Here is a 19,232-nt window from a genome sequence, read left to right on the forward strand (position 1 = left end):
ATTCTTTCCACCACGACATCAAAATAAAACAAAGGCCGAGTCCATAAATCACCAACATCTCACGAGCCACGAGAGAGAAAACACGGCGTAGCATGAGAAACGCGCGGCTCGTAACGCTTCGTCTCTCAGTTTGGCTTCACTCAACGTAAACACTGCAGCGCACAAATAAATGTAGTGGGACTAAATGACTCAGTGGGCCGCTGAAAGAGGGCTGTTTTGGGAGCAATGGGTGGTCTCACACACGCTCAGAGCGAGTGTAAACCAACACCGGCTCTTACAAGCCTGCCGTCACCTCCAGAGCGCGCATGAATCTCTGCAGATCAAAGCCCGTCTTGGATAAGGTTTCCCGTGCTGACATGTATTTAGTATTGTGGTTGGATGAGTCATAAAGCCGCCGGCGGGACGTCCCCTGCGCGGGAGATGCCAGTGGACGTTACTGTCAGAGCAAAACAAAACAGCCGACTCGGACTCAATCCATCAGCGGTGGCTTTGAAGAGAATTCCATGAAGATATTGCGAATCATAACAGGCGGATCTGGATCTGGAAACACAACGAACGGCCCACGGTCTCCAGCTGATCACGTACACACATCTCAAACTAAGAAGATGGGCTCAAAGTTAAAGGATCATCAGATGCAGACTAAGGGCCAGTTCACACACAACACGTTTTTGCTGTAAAAAGCAAGACACAGGTTAATAAGGTCTGGAGACGTGTTTTTTAAAAAGTAACTTAGAACACTAGTCTATAGAAGCTTGATTCCACTACGGAACAAAAAAAGATAATTGCAACTTTTTTCTCACAATTGCAAAATATTAAATCACAATTGTGAGATATAAAGTCAGAATTGCGAGATATAAAGTCAGAATTGTGGGATATAAAGTCAGAATAAGTCAGAATTGTGAGATATAAAGTCAGAATTGCGAGATATAAAGTCGACATTGCGGGATATAAAGTCAGAATTGTGGGATATAAAGTCAGAATAAGTCAGAATTGTGAGATATAAAGTCAGAATTGTGGGATATAAAGTCAGAATAAGTCAGAATTGTGAGATATAAAGTCGGAATTGCGAGTTATAAAGTCGGAATTGCGAGATATAAAGTCAGAATTGCGAGTTATAAAGTCAGAATTGTGAGTTATAAAGTCAGAATTGCGAGTTATAAAGTCGGAATTGCGAGATGTAAAGTCAGAATTGCGAGATATAAAGTCGGAATTGCGAGATGTAAAGTCAGAATTGCGAGATATAAAGTCGGAATTGCGAGATATAAAGTCAGAATTGCGAGATATAAAGTCAGAATTGTGGGTTATAAAGTCAGAACTGTGACATATAAAGTCTGAATTACAAGATATAAAGTCAGAATTGCGACATATAAAGTCTGAATTGCGACATATACAGTCAGAATTGTGAGATATAAAGTCTGAATTGCGAGATATAAAGTCAGAATTGCGACATATAAAGTCAGAATTGCGAGATATAAAGTCTGAATTGCGACATATACAGTCAGAATTGTGAGATATAAAGTCTGAATTGCGAGATGTAAAGTCAGAATTGCGAGATGTAAAGTCAGAATTATAAAGTCAGAATTGCGACATATAAAGTCAGAATTGCGACATATAAAGTCTGAATTGCGACATATACAGTCAGAATTGTGAGATATAAAGTCTGAATTGCGAGATATAAAGTCAGAATTGCGACATATAAAGTCAGAATTGCGACATATAAAGTCTGAATTGCGACATATACAGTCAGAATTGTGAGATATAAAGTCTGAATTGCGAGATGTAAAGTCAGAATTGCGAGATATAAAGTCTGAATTGCGAGATATAAAGTCAGAATTGCGACATATAAAGTCAGAATTGCGACATATAAAGTCTGAATTGCGAGATGTAAAGTCAGAATTATAAAGTCAGAATTGCGACATATAAAGTCTGAATTGCGACATATACAGTCAGAACTGTGAGATATAAAGTCAGAATTGCGAGATGTAAAGTCAGAGTTATAAAGTCAGAATTGCGAGATGTAAAGTCAGAATTATAAAGTCAGAATTGCGACATATAAAGTCTGAATTGCGACATATACAGTCAGAATTGTGAGATATAAAGTCTGAATTGCGAGATATAAAGTCAGAATTGCGAGATGTAAAGTCAGAATTATAAAGTCAGAATTGCGACATATAAAGTCTGAATTGCGACATATAAAGTCAGAATTGCGAGATGTAAAGTCAGAATTGCGAGATGTAAAGTCAGAATTATAAAGTCAGAATTGCGACATATAAAGTCAGAATTGCGAGATATAAAGTCAGAATTGCGAGTTATAAAGTCGGAATTGCGAGATGTAAAGTCAGAATTGCGAGATATAAAGTCGGAATTGCGAGATGTAAAGTCAGAATTGCGAGATATAAAGTCGGAATTGCGAGATATAAAGTCAGAATTGCGAGATATAAAGTCAGAATTGTGGGTTATAAAGTCAGAACTGTGACATATAAAGTCTGAATTGCGAGATGTAAAGTCAGAATTGCGAGATGTAAAGTCAGAATTGCGAGTTATAAAGTCGGAATTGCGAGATGTAAAGTCAGAATTGCGAGATATAAAGTCGGAATTGCGAGATGTAAAGTCAGAATTGCGAGATATAAAGTCGGAATTGCGAGATATAAAGTCAGAATTGCGAGATATAAAGTCAGAATTGTGGGTTATAAAGTCAGAACTGTGACATATAAAGTCTGAATTGCGAGATGTAAAGTCAGAATTGCGAGATGTAAAGTCAGAATTATAAAGTCAGAATTGCGACATATAAAGTCAGAATTGCGACATATAAAGTCTGAATTGCGACATATACAGTCAGAATTGTGAGATATAAAGTCTGAATTGCGAGATGTAAAGTCAGAATTGCGAGATGTAAAGTCAGAATTGTGAGATATAAAGTCTGAATTGCGAGATATAAAGTCAGAATTGCGACATATAAAGTCAGAATTGCGACATATAAAGTCTGAATTGCGAGATATAAAGTCAGAATTGCGAGATGTAAAGTCAGAATTATAAAGTCAGAATTGCGACATATAAAGTCTGAATTGCGACATATACAGTCAGAACTGTGAGATGTAAAGTCAGAGTTATAAAGTCAGAATTGCGAGATGTAAAGTCAGAATTATAAAGTCAGAATTGCGACATATAAAGTCAGAATTGCGAGATGTAAAGTCAGAGTTATAAAGTCAGAATTGCGAGATGTAAAGTCAGAATTATAAAGTCAGAATTGCGAGATATAAAGTCTGAATTGCGACATATACAGTCAGAATTGTGAGATATAAAGTCTGAATTGCGAGATGTAAAGTCAGAATTGCGAGATGTAAAGTCAGAATTATAAAGTCAGAATTGCGACATATAAAGTCTGAATTGCGACATATACAGTCAGAATTGTGAGATATAAAGTCTGAATTGCGAGATATAAAGTCAGAATTGCGAGATGTAAAGTCAGAATTATAAAGTCAGAATTGCGACAAATAAAGTCTGAATTGCGACATATAAAGTCAGAATTGCGAGATATAAAGTCAGAATTGCGAGATGTAAAGTCAGAATTATAAAGTCAGAATTGCGACATATAAAGTCTGAATTGTGAGATATAAAGTCAGAATTATGGGATATAAAGTCAGAATTGCGAGATGTAAAGTCAGAATTATAAAGTCAGAATTGCGAGATATAAAGTCAGAATTGCAAGTTATAAACTTTCTCAGATCAACCTGATGTCTGGAGACACGTTTATCCCCACAGCTGGTTAAACAGATGTAGGTTGGTTTAGTTAACCGGTACTACTAACCTGTACTGCACCACCATCATGTTCTGCTCCCCGCAGTGTCTGGCGCAGCGGATGTACCTCATCCAGCTCGACTTACTAGGCTCGTTGCCGTCGATAAAGTGCTGTAACGTTCCCTCCTGATCGTAAATCTGAAACAGAAACATTGACAAACAGAGTGAGGAGCTTCTGCAGATCAACTCTCACTGCTTTGAATAAAAATGATTGAACAAAAATGATTCAGTTCACAGAATAAGTAAATCTCATTATTGACAGAAGTCTCTCAGGGCCTGTTGTTTTTACTGTCTGATGGCATTTTATTAACATACATATACTGCTATAACTCTATAACAGGAAAATCATTAAATGATAATAATATGTATGATAATATTATACTCTAAATCAAACTTTTTTCCTAAACTGGGGCTCATGAGGAAACTGCAGGCGGTTTCCTGCAGTGCACACACTCTCTCTCTCTCTCTCACACACACACACACACACACACACACACACACACACATAAATGCATAAATAACTTCAAATCTCAAAGGGACTTTATTTTAAGAACATGTTTTAGCTGAAAGTGGTTCAGATGACACTGAGGGCTGCAGCGGGTCACAAAAACTGATCCAAATAAAACAGAAAAGGTTATCATAAAAATGAATCAGATCAATCAACAGACACAAGATGAAAGAACAGACATAATATTGCTGTTATAAGAGGAAACACTGAACACACACAAACACACATTCAGCTTTCAAGCATCTGACCATCTCTTCTCCTCAGTGTCCAGATCCTGTCAGTGTTTGTCTGATGGATCTCTGTTCAACACGGCTTCAGTGTAAAACTCTCTGTGACTGACAGGCGTCGCTTGCTAGTAAATTTCACAAATAATGACAAGTAAAATATTGAATGAAACGTGAAATTTGGAGTCAAAAACAAGGCAGAAACACTGAGGAAGAACATCAGTTTTTGTAGTGTGAACAGACCGGTATTGGTACTGATCGGTCCGTTTCTACTGAAGCGAAATGGCTCTTGGTTTAAAGACCCGGCTGGACGTGACGAGACGAGTCTCAGGTCTGGGAGGCGATCGATCGCTCCTGACGGGCTCCTGTCACTGCGTTACTTACTGCTCAATCTCTCCGGCCGACATTTACGCCGTGCTGATTGGAGCCCGTCACTGACGAAGGCTGTAAATAGTCCTTGAACAGCTGAACGCCGATGACCGGGCCGCGCAGAGAGACAACGTGAGCTGACAGCCGCTTTGACCTCTCGCCCTTATTACAGTGAGTAAATCAGGGCCCAACAGCCATTACGCTGCCGGTGGCGCTGAAAGCTTCCAGTGCGTGAGGAGAGACGAGCACTCTGGGTAATGGAGCCGAGCGCTTTATCACGGGAAACACTTAGAGGTCTTGAGGCGAGAGGCTGGGCTCGGCCCGCGAGCGTCTCTGGAGGTGATAGCGCCGCTCCTTATCGCTTCAGCCGTATTAAAACACCTCTCCGTCGGCTTCAGGCCAGAAACTGATTGTGTGTTTACTGAAGAAACATTCACTACACACCGCAACAGACAATGAATGACGTGAAACACACACCTCATGTCTGTGTCTTTCACCATACGATATTGTCGTTTGCACGAATGATCAAGAGTAATTCAATCAGTCTGTTTGTATTCAGAGATCACTGATGAAGCTTTAGTGAGGAAATGATCTCCTGAGCTGAATGATAAATCAACTATTTCACCTACAAAACAAGCAGCTTCTCATCTGCTTTACTCATTTACACAAGACAGGAGGAATTATTATTGCACTGTAAATGTGTAATGTTGTTTAATGTAAGCATGTTGTTTTATTTTGAACTTGTTTTGTGGCCAAGACACTCCTGAAAAAGAGACTTTTTCATCTCAGAAAAGCTTTCCTGGTTAAAGATTAATAAATACATCTAAATAAAGGTTAATAAAATTAATTAATTAAAATAAATAAAAAATAAAATAAATATATAAACAAACAAACATATACATACAAATAAAATAAAAATAAATAAAATAAGATAAAACAAAATATAAATAAATAAAAAAGAAAAAGTGACGTGACAAATTTTTTTTTAATTTTTTCTCATAATTCAGACTTTATGACACATAATTGCAAGAAAAATGTCAGAAATGTGATATAAACTTGCGATTTTTACTTTTTCCTCACAATTCAGACTTTATAACTTGTAATTACAAGAAAAAAGGAAGAATTGTGAGAAATAAACTTGCGATTTTTACTTTTTCTCACAATTCAGACTTTATAACTTGTAATTACAAGAAAAAAGGAAGAATTGTGAGAAATAAACTTGCGATTTTTACTTTTTCTCTCAATTTAGACTTTATAACTTGTAATTACAAGAAAAAAAGGAAGAATTGTGAGAAATAAACTTGCGATTTTTACTTTTTCTCTCAATTCAGACTTTATAACTTGTAATTACAAGAAAAAAAGGAAGAATTGTGAGAAATAAACTTGGGATTTTTACTTTTTCTCTCAATTCAGACTTTATAAATTGTAATTACAAGAAAAAAGGAAGAATTGTGAGAAATAAACTTGCGATTTTTACTTTTTCTCTCAATTCAGACCTTATAACTTGTAATTACAAGAAAAAAGGAAGAATTGTGAGAAACTTGCGATTTTTACTTTTTCTCACAATTTAGTCTTTATAACTTGTAATTACAAGAAAAAGGAAGAATTGTGAGAAATAAACTTGCGATTTTTTACTTTTTCTCTCAATTCAGACTTTAAAACTTGTAATTACAAGAAAAAAGGAAGAATTGTGAAATAAACTTGCGATTTTTACTTTTTCTCTCAATTCAGACTTTATAAATTGTAATTACAAGAAAAAAGGAAGAATTGCGAGAAATAAACTTGCGATTTTTACTTTTTCTCTCAATTCAGACTTTAAAACTTGTAATTACAAGAAAAAAGTAAGAATTGTGAGAAATAAACTTGCGATTTTCACTTTTTCTCTCAATTCAGACTTTATAACTTGTAATTACAAGAAAAAAGGAAGAATTGTGAGAAACTTGCGATTTTTACTTTTTCTCACAATTTAGTCTTTATAACTTGTAATTACAAGAAAAAGGAAGAATTGTGAGAAATAAACTTGCGATTTTTACTTTTTCTCTCAATTCAGACTTTAAAACTTGTAATTACAAGAAAAAAGGAAGAATTGTGAAATAAACTTGCGATTTTTACTTTTTCTCTCAATTCAGACTTTATAAATTGTAATTACAAGAAAAAAGGAAGAATTGCGAGAAATAAACTTGCGATTTTTACTTTTTCTCTCAATTCAGACTTTAAAACTTGTAATTACAAGAAAAAAGTAAGAATTGTGAGAAATAAACTTGCGATTTTCACTTTTTCTCTCAATTCAGACTTTATAACTTGTAATTACAAGAAAAAAGGAAGAATTGTGAGAAACTTGCGATTTTTACTTTTTCTCACAATTTAGTCTTTATAACTTGTAATTACAAGAAAAAGGAAGAATTGTGAGAAATAAACTTGCGATTTTTACTTTTTCTCTCAATTCAGACTTTAAAACTTGTAATTACAAGAAAAAAGGAAGAATTGTGAAATAAACTTGCGATTTTTACTTTTTCTCTCAATTCAGACTTTATAACTTGTAATTACAAGAAAAAAGTAAGAATTGTGAGAAATAAACTTGCGATTTTTACTTTTTCTCTCAATTCAGACTTTAAAACTTGTAATTACAAGAAAAAAGTAAGAATTGTGAGAAATAAACTTGCGATTTTTACTTTTTCTCTCAATTCAGACTTTAAAACTTGTAATTACAAGAAAAAAGGAAGAATTGTGAAAAATAAACTTGCGATTTTTACTTTTTCTCTCAATTCAGACTTTAAAACTTGTAATTACAAGAAAAAAGTAAGAATTGTGAGAAATAAACTTGCGATTTTTACTTTTTCTCACAATTCAGATTTTATTATTTGTAATTAAAAAAAAAGTCAGAATTGTGAGATATAAAAAATAAATATAAATAACTAAATAAAAAAATAAGATAAGAATAAATAAATAAATATGACAAAGTGACAAGGTGACAAAATTGTATTATAATTATTATGTATTAATATTTTCACAAACCTCATAGATCTAATTATATGCAAAATGATTAACATGACAGACTGAATAATAAAACAGAATATTTTAATTGTATAAACAGCAGAACAAACACTGAGACGAATACTGTATTAGTATTGATGTACTTCTAACAGATTTAGAAGTGACTTTTATAATCTGGACACACAGTGTTTTTCTCTCCTGACTAAATGTCATTATAAGGCTTCAGTTAATTTGATTATTATACATTTAACATTGTGTTTTTTCCCTGCTGTCCGTGACTATCAGAACAAACCTGCAAAATGGATCTCCATGTCATTCCTAATATCATACCCATGTTCACATCACAATAATATCATAACAGGCTGAGCTGGACGTCAATATGTGTAATATAAACGTTTAAAGTCAGACGTGGTTTAGAAATGTACAGACTAAACAAGTCTTAAAATAACTAGAAGCAACCATAAAAAACTCAAATGAAAACACAGCGGAGACGCTCGTTCCAGAGCAGAAGAACGAGAGTAAAACCAACAGAAGAATTCAAGTACCAGCATGTTTTACGTTCAGATGAAGCTTGTGTTGACACTGAGAGTCTGATATGGTTAAAGATGCTTTCTTTCACAACAGAGACACAAATGAAGCATAAAATAACTTCAGTGACAAATTACAGTGCTTTCTGTGTCAGCGAACCGACGTTAAACAAGAACAGAAAATAAAATACTTATCCTGGACTGCGGCCCGTCACCATGACATCATCGCGTCCAGCCAATGACGGCAGACGATGACAGAAAATATTATTCCCATCAGCGGCCGACTGTATCAGCCTCATCTGCAGCGATTCTACATATTTATACTGTATGTTTAATAAAATGCATTCAGTCATGAACAGACTATTTTCTGTGGAAGCTTCTTTCTGACATGGAGGAATACAATTAAAAAGGTAAATGAAACTTTTTATCTCACAATTCTGACTTTTTCCTCTCAATTCGGATTTTATAACTCGTAATTGCAAGAAAAAAGTGAGAATTGTGAGAAATAAATTTTCAATTTTTACTTTATCTCACAAATCGGATTTTATAACTTGTAATTACAAGAAAAAAGTAAGAATTGTGAGATATAAACTTGCGATTTTTACTTTTTTCTCACAATTCGGATTTTATAACTTGTAATTACAATAAAAAAGTAAGAATTGTGAGATATAAACTTGTGATTTTTACTTTTTCTTGCAATTCAGACTTTATAACTCATAATTGAAAGAAAAAGTCAAAATTTCTAGATATGAACTTGCGATTTGTACTGTTTCTCACAATTTACACTTTATAACTTGAAATTACAAGAAAAAAGTAAGAATTGTGAGATATAAACTTGTGATTTTTACTTTTTCTCACAATTCAGACTTTATAACTCGCAATTACAAGAAAAAAGTAAGAATTGTCAGATATGAACTTGTGATTTTTACTTTTTCTCACAATTCAGACTTTATAACTCGCAATTACAAGAAAAAAGTAAGAATTGTCAGATATGAACTTGTGATTTTTACTTTTTCTCACAATTCAGACTTTATAACTTGTAATTACAAGAAAAAAGTAAGAATTGTCAGATATGAACTTGTGATTTTTACTTTTTCTCACAATTCAGACTTTATAACTTGTAATTACAAGAAAAAAGTAAGAATTGTGAGAAATAAACTTGCGATTTTTACTTTTTTCTTGCAATTCGGATTATATTATTTGTAATTACAAGAAAAAAAGTCAGAATTGCGAGATATAAACTTGCGATTTTTACTTTTTTCTTGCAATTCGGATTATATTATTTGTAATTACAAGAAAAAAAGTCAGAATTGCGAGATATAAACTTGCAATTTTTATTTTTTTTTTACAATTCAGACTTTATAATTTGTAATTACAAGAAAAAAGTCAGAATTCTGTGATAAAAACTTGTGATTTTGACTTTTTCTCACAATTCAGGCTATATAACGAATTTATATCTCACAAATCTGAGAAAAAAGTCAGAATTGTGAGATAAAAAAGTCACAATTACCTTTTAATTTTTTTAATCCCGTGTCAGAAACAAGCTTCCATAATTTTCTAGCCCAACACAGAACCAGTCGAAACAGTTCGGCTGTTTTCACAATCTGGCCTTTCTGAGTATCAAGATCTTGGTACTTTCCTTTAAGACATCCAGCGGTGAAAGAAGCAAACACACGCTGGCACACTGTACATGAGCAACAGCATAATTTACCGCAGTAAAACACCACAGGTCGAGTGTTTAGTTTATAAATGTCACATTACTCAAGTCGCGCAGGTTCTCGTGACCGTCGCGCACACGACATCATGACAGCACCTCTAACAAGAGACTCTATTTATTGGGCGAGACTCGCGTGTGTCAGCGCAGAGATATTTGAATTGGACACGCCGACCGTGAAACACGACCAAACAGAACTATTCGCCTGATTTACAGCTGGTAAATATGGCTGATAATGGGCAATATCGATGAGAGACGTGTGTACAATATTCTTAAGAAAAGCATTCCAGACTCAGGGTGGGAAAAGCCAGAATAATTCTCCATCGCTATGACAGAGAAGCCAAGAACTGACAGACTCAAATCCACAGACACCAGCGCAAGAATAAACAAGCAGCAGTAAATGTCCTGTAGGCCTCGCTCTTCACCTGTATTTACATCACTACATCAACACCATTTGATTTATATATGTATATATATATATATATATATATATATATATATATATATGATCAGACCTGTGCAGCACATACGGCTCATTCACGTGTGTTTCTCTAATCAACTTATCCACCTTATTTTGCAGCCATTTTCTTCACTGCAAAAATGTTGTTACTCAGTATTTCCGTCTTGTTTTCCAGCACAATATATCTGAAAATATTTGAATTCTGTCAGTTAAATAAATACCAGATGAACTATCAGTATTATTTGCTCCTAATTGACTGAACAAATGGCTCCGATCAGGTGTTTAAGCAGCAAGACTTGCATTCATCAGCAATATGACAGCAGGAGCCGTAATAATGCAGTCAATAAAAGGTCAGGAAGCGGCGAGAGCCAGACAGTCTTAATCAAAGTGCAGCGTGCGATCTGTTTGGCTAATATTAAACTAATAGATGATCTAACAGGGGAAATATTAATCTGCCGAGCTACCAATAACACTCTCCCAAAGTCTGCCAAATCCAGCCTGTGGTTCATTTGCCATTAGCAGTGATTTCTGACACACTCCAGAGGATCACTCTGCTCTTTCAGTTCAGCGAGCGAGTTCACAGCAGATCTGGGCTCAGATGTTTGTGTTTTACACTTCAGCAGCTTCAGACCGTCCTTTATGTCCGTTTTCATTTACTGACGTCACACTGAACCAGGAACAGCGTTGGGTTCAGACTCTGAACAACAGATTTTCAAGTCATCATCCTTCAGCAAAATTCATGCTTTAGCTGTTCTAATGTGATGCTCTTCCTCAGTTTTCTGTCTTGTTTTCCAGCACAAATATCTAAACATTCTTAAGATACATTTACTGGAGAAGCATTTGTTAAGATATTTATATGAAAAAAATGTGTCAAAATGAAGTGAGTTTGTGCTTAAAACAAGAACAAATATCTGCTAATGGAGTCAGAAAAATAAACTTTATTCTAAAAAATGCTGGGTTAAAAACAACCCAAGTTGGGTTGAAAATAGACAAACCCAGTGGTTGGGTTAAACGTTTGCTCAACCTGCTGGGTAGTTTTATTTAACTCAACTATTGTTTAAAAATGAACCTAAAATATGTTGGAAATGCACCTGTCAATTTTGAGATTTTGCACTTTTTAGTGTTTTTTCAGACTGGTGGAAAGAAAACATCCAAAACACACTTTTAAGTGCATCTTTTACAGCACTTTCTCTATTAGATTTCACGTCTTTAAAGGAAGTTTTCTCAAAATGAGTTTTTAGTCAGAAATCTCCACTTCAGCATCTTTACAGTTTTATTCCTGTCTATATTCTGAAGGTTTTTGCTGAGGGGTTTGTTCATATATAATTTGCCTGATTTTATACAACATTTTATTCCTAAAAAATTGGTGAATGACTGACTATTGACAGTATTTTCTGGATTTTTGTGGAGTGTTAAAAAGAGAAATCCAAAATCCCCTCTGGAAAAAAAAAACATTTGACTCTAATCTATCAAAAAATTAAACAAGAATTTTAAACCTGACTTTATCCAGTATTCAGATTTTTGATTTAGAAATGTATGCAAATTAGCACATATTTAATTAGATAATGCCTCATTTGCATATTCAAACATAACATTTCAGAAAACTTGTAATGCAAAAAATGTTTGCAATTCTTAATGTAATCAATCAACTGGAGAAGTGAGGTGATGTTGATTAGATATTTTTTTTACCTTATTCACATGGGTGGCTCGCCATAATATGTTTAATAAATGAACATTCATTAATAAGTTTAATGTGTAATAATTAAACAATAAACGTGTATTAAATTGCTTATTAATAAATGTTCACCTTTTGATGATTATTGTTTCCTCTAGTTCCTCTAGTTTCCTCAGTGTCTGATTTTTAATTTCCAACATATTTTGGGTTCATTTTAATCCAGACATATAGTAAATTTTAATCAATAGCTGAGTTAAATAAAACTACCCAGGAAACATTTAACCCAATCGCTGGGTCAAAACAACCCAATCGCTGAGTTTGCCCATTTTTAACCCAACTTGGGTTGTTTTTAACCCAGCATTTTTACAATGTTGTTTTCACTTTGAATTAAGTTTATTTTTCTGACTCCATTAGCAGATATTTGTTCTTGTTTTACTCACTTCATTTTGATTCATTTTTCATATAAATATCTTAACAAATTGCTTCTGCAGTAAATGTATCTTGATTTAAGAATGTTTAAATATTTGTGCTGAAAAACAAGACAGAAAAACTGACTAAGAAAGTCATTTTTTGCAGTGCATCTTGGTACTCTCCTGTAAGACGTCCAGTGATGGAAGAAGCGAACACACGCTGACACACTTTACATGAGCTACAGTGTAAGTTACCACAGTAAAACAGCACAGGTACAGTTTAGTTTAGTCTATAAATGTCACATTACTCAACACTCCAAACAACATCTCTGTGTCAAGCTTCAGATCAAGCGTTCACATGTGAAAAATAAAGCAAGTTTATGAATATCTGTAACTCATTTACGCTGCAGCTGTTCTGACGCTCAAGCCTTTGTGTGTTTGGGATTTTTCCTCACGCTTACATTCAAGCAACACATTTACATTCGATCAGTTCATGCATTCCCTGGGAATCGAACCCTTGACTTTGGTGTTGCGAGCGCCCGGTACCGAAACACACACTCACCTCCCACAAGTGTCTTGAGTTTCGCACGGATCCCGACTGCACCTTCTCCAGCGGCAGCGGGACGCCCTGGAAGGGCCCGATCCAGGTTCCCTGCGGGATGCGCTGGGCTGCGCAGATGCCGTATCCCAAACCCGGGACGGTGCTGGTGCACAGGCACACCTCACGCGGCAAATCCCGCAGCCAGTCCGGGACCTCCGGAGGGGGGACGGCCACCGATGCGCTGCTGGTCCCCACCAGCCTCCGGAGCGAGTGCAGGGGTCCGTGCATGGGGCATTCTCCGTTACGGTTGTCCGCACACATGTCACAGCCTGCGGGACGCACAGCGAGAGGGCCAGTTAGTCACCGCACACACAGATGGGACCCCGAACGGCCCACGCAGATCCACACAAACTTGAAATTGTCCCTCTGTGAGCTGGTGCATGAAGACATTCCTTCTGCTGTGCTTCGAACGATCATGGAGACTTTAAATCTAAAGCTTTGTCCCAAAATGGATGTAAAAATAGATCAGCTTATATTTGCGACTAAGAAAGATATTATAAAACTAAATTAAATTGTATACAAATACTTCATCACACACAAACTTTAAATGATCAGTTGGTGCATGAAGACGTTCCTTCTACACCCTAAAAAATGCTGGGTTAAAAACAACCCAAGTTGGGTTAAAAATGGACAAACCAAGCGATTGGATTACATGTTTGACCCAACATGCTGGGTAGTTTTATTTAACTCAACTATTGTTTAAAAATGACTGTATTGCTCGCTTAAAATGAACCCAAAATAGGTTGGAAATTAACATTTATTAATATGTTTAATGAATAATAATTAAACAATAATTGATTATTAATACATGTTCACCTTTTGATTATTATTGTTGTCTCTGATTTTTAATTTCCAACATATTTTGGGTTCATTTTAATCCAATCATATACCAATCATTTTTAAACAATAACACTACACAGCAAACAACCCAATCGCTGGGTTTGTCCATATTTAACCCAACTTGGGTTGTTTTTGCGTGAAACAATCATGAATGATTTTAAATCTAAAGATGAACGTAAAAACAGATGCATTTTATATTAATCATTCAAAAAAGGTGTTGTGCATTCGGGACTTTAAATTAAAATATTTTAGCATCAATTAAATGAAATTGTAAACGACTGAAATATCTCTTAAACACACGATTAAACGCATTTGAACACGTGCTGCTCGTCATACAGACATCAAGCGCGCGGCTCAATGTGAACACAATTCTTATTTATTTGACTGTGCACCTTATTTCGTGTTTGCATCTGAAATTCCTCCAATCATCGGCGCAAATGAAGGTTGTGAAGCACATGTGTCCCGCTTTATAAACGAGCTCCACTGCTCTGAAATATGGGCTCAGAATCGCGCATGTAGATAAAGAAGTCTCGCTGTCCCCGGGAGACACACATGTCCCGTGTTGGGATGATGAATGTGGGCCGATGGAGCAGATCGATCAGTGATCCGGAGTCACTCTACAAAACTATACAGCAATTAATTGTGTGTTGTCCGCTCATCCCTCATGTGCTGCTGCATTTATCGATGAAGATCTGCTGATCACTCTCATCACATCTCACAATCATACAGCATGAAGAGCGCTTATTGAGGAAAAGCGGAAAAAAGACGGAATAAAACGGGCTAAAAATCATTCGCGCGATTAATAAAGATTCCATTCAGAAGATCTCAAGTGTAATTATCATATATTCGATATAGGCTACCTAATTAAAAATGTTTAAGACATCTCAGATTTTATCTAAAATAAGTCGATTTTAATATACAAATCAGCTTTAAAACATTGAAGAAATGTTTATGTGTTTTAAAATAAGGCTGAATTTCTTCAGTGTGAATATGATTTTTTTTTTAAAGCTATTTCTATTCATTTTAATTATAATTTCGGGATTTTGCTCGTGTTAATTGTCGCGCGCTGATAATTTTCGCGAGATGATCGCGATGATAATAAAATAAAACTCGTCAAACTCGACACGAGAATTAATTCAATTCGATCACTACAGAATTCACTTAACACACATTCTTTGGCCTACTGCAAAAATAGCTAGTTTTCAGAAGATTGCACTTTTTTTTTTATCAAAAAAACAAATTATTCAAAGCATATTTTATAAATATCTTAAAACAGCGCATAAATTCACATTTATCACGATATCTACTATATTCTGAAACGGCGCTCATTTTGTTAAAAAAATAAGGACGATTCTGTTATTTTCAAGAACCATATTTTGAGTTATTTAAATACTTATTGATGTTTCAGTACAAGTTCTTTAATTGTGATGTTTTCTAAAGAACTAGAGAATAAAAAGTTCCCATTCTTGATCAGGCATTTTTTTTTTTCATAATCGAATCCGATAACGCTTTATTTTAACAGTAAATTATACATGTAACCAACCTTAAAAAGTAGCTACATGTTCTTAATTGATATAACTCAAACGCATAATTAAAATAAAGTGTAATCCTCATGTGTGGATGGATGAATGCTCACGGTTGTTGGCGTCTCCGTTGTGGTTGTTGACCGGGATGATCTCCATCCGCTGCTGTCCGTACAGGTAGTAGTCCAGCTCCTCGGAGCTCAGCTTCAGCCGCGAGCCTTTGTCATTCTTAAAGTTGGACGACAAACAAAGTTCTTTGGCTTGAGAAGCGCCTCCGCCGCTGTCGGAGCTCAGAGTCTGTCCGAACAGCGCGAGCTGACTCAAGGAGCACGCGGGAGACGCGGTGGAGGAGCTCGAGGAGGACGAGGAGGTGCACGAGATCAGGCTGGGTCTCTGCAGGCGAAGGCTCTCCAGCGGCACCGGCGGCGGCAGCGCGGCGCTTTTCAGCGGGTTCTGCGGGAAGAGCTGCTGCCAGTGCTGGATGTAGGTCGGGTCCACTTTGAGGAAAGCAGAACCGCTGGGCTCGCTCGGCTTCAGCATGTCCGACTGTAACAGCAGCACAGATGATGATGATGGACTCTCATGTGCTCTTCTTCAGAGAAGAATCGCTCAACTTAAACATACTAACACAAGTGAGGAAGTTCTGCGCCTCATGTTTCTGCGCGTGAAAATGATAGTGATCGCGAGTAAAGACACACTTACCCTGTCAGAAGAGTCCAGGCTGTGACTCCCGGACACTCACACCATCACAGTGTTGACCGAGAACCCCGTCAGCACGAGCGTCCTCCCACTCTCACGCGCACCCGTCCTCCTCTCGCGCTCCCGCGCGGGCACGTGCCTCCGGACAGACGGACGCAGAGCAGAAGTGATGCTGAGCATCTGTCTCAAGCACTTTTGATTTATCCTTTGTAAGATAACCGCAAATGCCTTTTTTTTAGTTTACGCGGCAAATTTGACAAAAAAAACGTCTTGCTTTTGTAGTGAGAAAGTTGCTACACTCTTAAAAATAAAGCTTCCAAAAGGGAGGTTTCCAAACTAAAAGAACAAATTTTTCTTGTGACCCTTTTCGGTTTCTCGAAACGGAAGTCGTCATAGTTTGGTAAAATTTTATGGCGGTGAATGAGAGAATACATTATGTTGTGTGTCCCCATTTTCTCAAAAAGTAAAAAACTCATCAAAAACTTTAAAAAAGAGAAGAGAGATTGATAATGGCAGTCAGAAATGAGAAAGATGTCAACTTTACCGCCATTCACACAGCCGTTATTAGAAACACCCTCACAGCACTGTTAACTAGTTTTTATTTATTGTTATTTGATTAAAAGTTAATATAATACTAAGTATAGTGTTATAAATGTAAATACATTTTTTTTTAAATGAAAAAAAACGGCCTCCATTTTAAAAATCTTATTCACTCGCTGGATGTTCGCGCCAATCTACCCATTAAAGAACGGTATGAGAGATATAGAATCATAAATGTCAGAATTTCGTATAAGAAAGTTGCTACACTCTTAAAAATAAGCTTCCAAAAGGGAGGTTTCCAAACTTAAAGAACTAATTTTTCTTGTGACCCTTTTTGGTTTCTCGAAACGGAAGTCGTCATAGTTTGGTAAAATTCTATGGCGGTGAATGAGAGAATAGATTAAATATATTTTTGTGTGTCCCATTTTCTCAAAAAGCGAAAGAAAAACTCAACAACAGTGTTTTTACAACTTTCGAAAAGAGCGAAAAATAGAGAGATTGATAACGGCAGTTAGAAGTGTCAACTTTACCGCCATTCACACAGCCGTTATTAGAAACACCCTCACAGCACTGTTAACTAGGTTTTATTTATTGTAATTTGGTTAAAAGTTAATATAATACTAAGCATAGTGTTATAAGTGTAGCCTACATACATTAAAAAAAATGAAATAAAAACTTTGCAAGATTTACCACGCTGATGACCATTAAAACGCGTCATCACAGTCCGTTAAAAACGGCCTCCATTTTAAAAATCGTATGCAGCTCACTGGATGTTCGCGCCAATCTACGCCATTAAAGAACGGTAAGAGAGATATAGAATCATAAAAGTCAGAATTTTATATTTTAGTTTTCGCGTGATCAATCAAGCATTATTTCCAGGGATATTCATGCCGTTTCTCGCTCGAAATGACCGCACTAAGATAAGACTGTGTAACCATTCTCAGTTTCCCAGCCTTCCAGACGCTTGAGAAAGTTACAGCTGTTTGGAAAGCCGCTCTATATCTGAATGTAGGGCATTTTACAGCAGAGGAGGGGTAAATGTTTTGACTGGCAATACTCTGACAGGCCCATTCGTCATCCAGAGGTCTCTGTAGATTGATAACGAAGCAAAACACAAACATAATCGTCTGAAAATGAATTCTTGTCTACAAATGCATTTCACTCTTTAAGAATGTGAGTAATAACAACACACACAGATTTAATGTTCATTAGAATTTTCGCAAGGATAGAGTTCCAAAAATCTGGCGCAATTACCCGTCATTAACATTATTAGGCTTATTAATTGAATTATTATTATTTAAATAACAATAATAATGTCAAATCTAACCTTAAAACAATTTATAGTTGTCATACTTCCAAATAACATTGCTATTATGACAGCGTATTGGTGTTTTTATTCATTGATAAATGAGCAGTGAAATAAAGTGCACTCGAGGGGCCGCGGGGATCAATACATTAACTGCCCAAATATATCATTTTCCGTGCCAAAAAAGCGGATTATTAAAGCTTGGGCTTCATTTGTATATTTTCAGAGCGTGAAGAAAAGTGTTTAGGTGTGTCTTTCATTAACATAGACTGCTGTTTGACATTCACTTAGACCCTTTGCATTTCTTGTTAATTAATTCCGCTGATGGCTGAAAGACAAATGAACGGACCCGTTTGACAGGAGTCCGATAAAGAATTCAGCCACCAGCGCCTCTTATTATAGTTTTAAGGTCACGGGTTGCTGAGTATATAATTCATTAATATAGACGTATATTCAGATGGGAGTTGATGCTTGTCGTCCTGTTGTTGCAATTCATATTTATAATAAATTGCCTGCTAATAACCCGCACTGCAAGTAAGAGATTTATAGAAGTGCCGCGAGTGTGTTTTACATCAATCTATTAATGATGTAAAAGCGCTTTTGCTATTTATCCATTAACAAAACTCTTTTTGTGTCACTTGATAGAGGTATTCTAAGTGAACTCATTCAGACTAGTGTGTATCGGTGTGGTTTAGGACACGAGAAACCATTTATAGTGCTTGCTTTACTCTAAAATATCTTGAGTTATTTTTTCTACACAAGTCCTGAGTTCAGCCTTTTGGGTCATTTTTGGGGTTATTTTTCCAGTGTTTAGGTAGTTTTTGTGTTACTCAGATCCTGGGTCAGATGTAACAACCCAGTGTTTGGGTAGTTTTTGTGTTACCCAGATCCTGGGTCAGACGTAACAACCCAGCGTTTGGGTAGTTTTTGTGTTACCAGATCCTGGGTCAGACGTAACAACCCAGCGTTTGGGTAGTTTTTGTGTTACCAGATCCTGGGTCAGACGTAACAACCCAGCGTTTGGGTAGTTTTTGTGTTACCAGA

General features: G+C 36.0%; 1 protein-coding gene across 2 annotated transcripts in view; it reads right to left on the reverse strand.

Moving 5' to 3' along the window:
* prdm6 (PR domain containing 6) overlaps positions 1-16,957 on the reverse strand; it is a 32,563-nt gene extending 15,606 nt beyond the window's left edge. Inside the window, exons 1-4 of one of the 2 annotated variants that reach the window (XM_048211409.1) lie at positions 16,346-16,957; positions 15,757-16,189; positions 13,242-13,549; positions 3,809-3,936 (exon numbers count right to left, since the gene is read on the reverse strand). In XM_048211409.1, the coding sequence (XP_048067366.1) occupies positions 3,809-3,936; positions 13,242-13,549; positions 15,757-16,183 (863 nt within the window). In that variant the 5' untranslated portion in view covers positions 16,184-16,189; positions 16,346-16,957. The remainder of the gene's footprint in view (positions 1-3,808; positions 3,937-13,241; positions 13,550-15,756; positions 16,190-16,345) is intronic. The other variant, XM_048211408.1, reaches the window with a different exon arrangement.
* Between the last annotated feature and the right edge of the window lie 2,275 nt (positions 16,958-19,232).

Source organism: Megalobrama amblycephala, linkage group LG12 (genome assembly GCF_018812025.1).
Source record: "Megalobrama amblycephala isolate DHTTF-2021 linkage group LG12, ASM1881202v1, whole genome shotgun sequence".
NCBI classification, from domain to species: Eukaryota; Metazoa; Chordata; class Actinopteri; order Cypriniformes; family Xenocyprididae; genus Megalobrama; species Megalobrama amblycephala.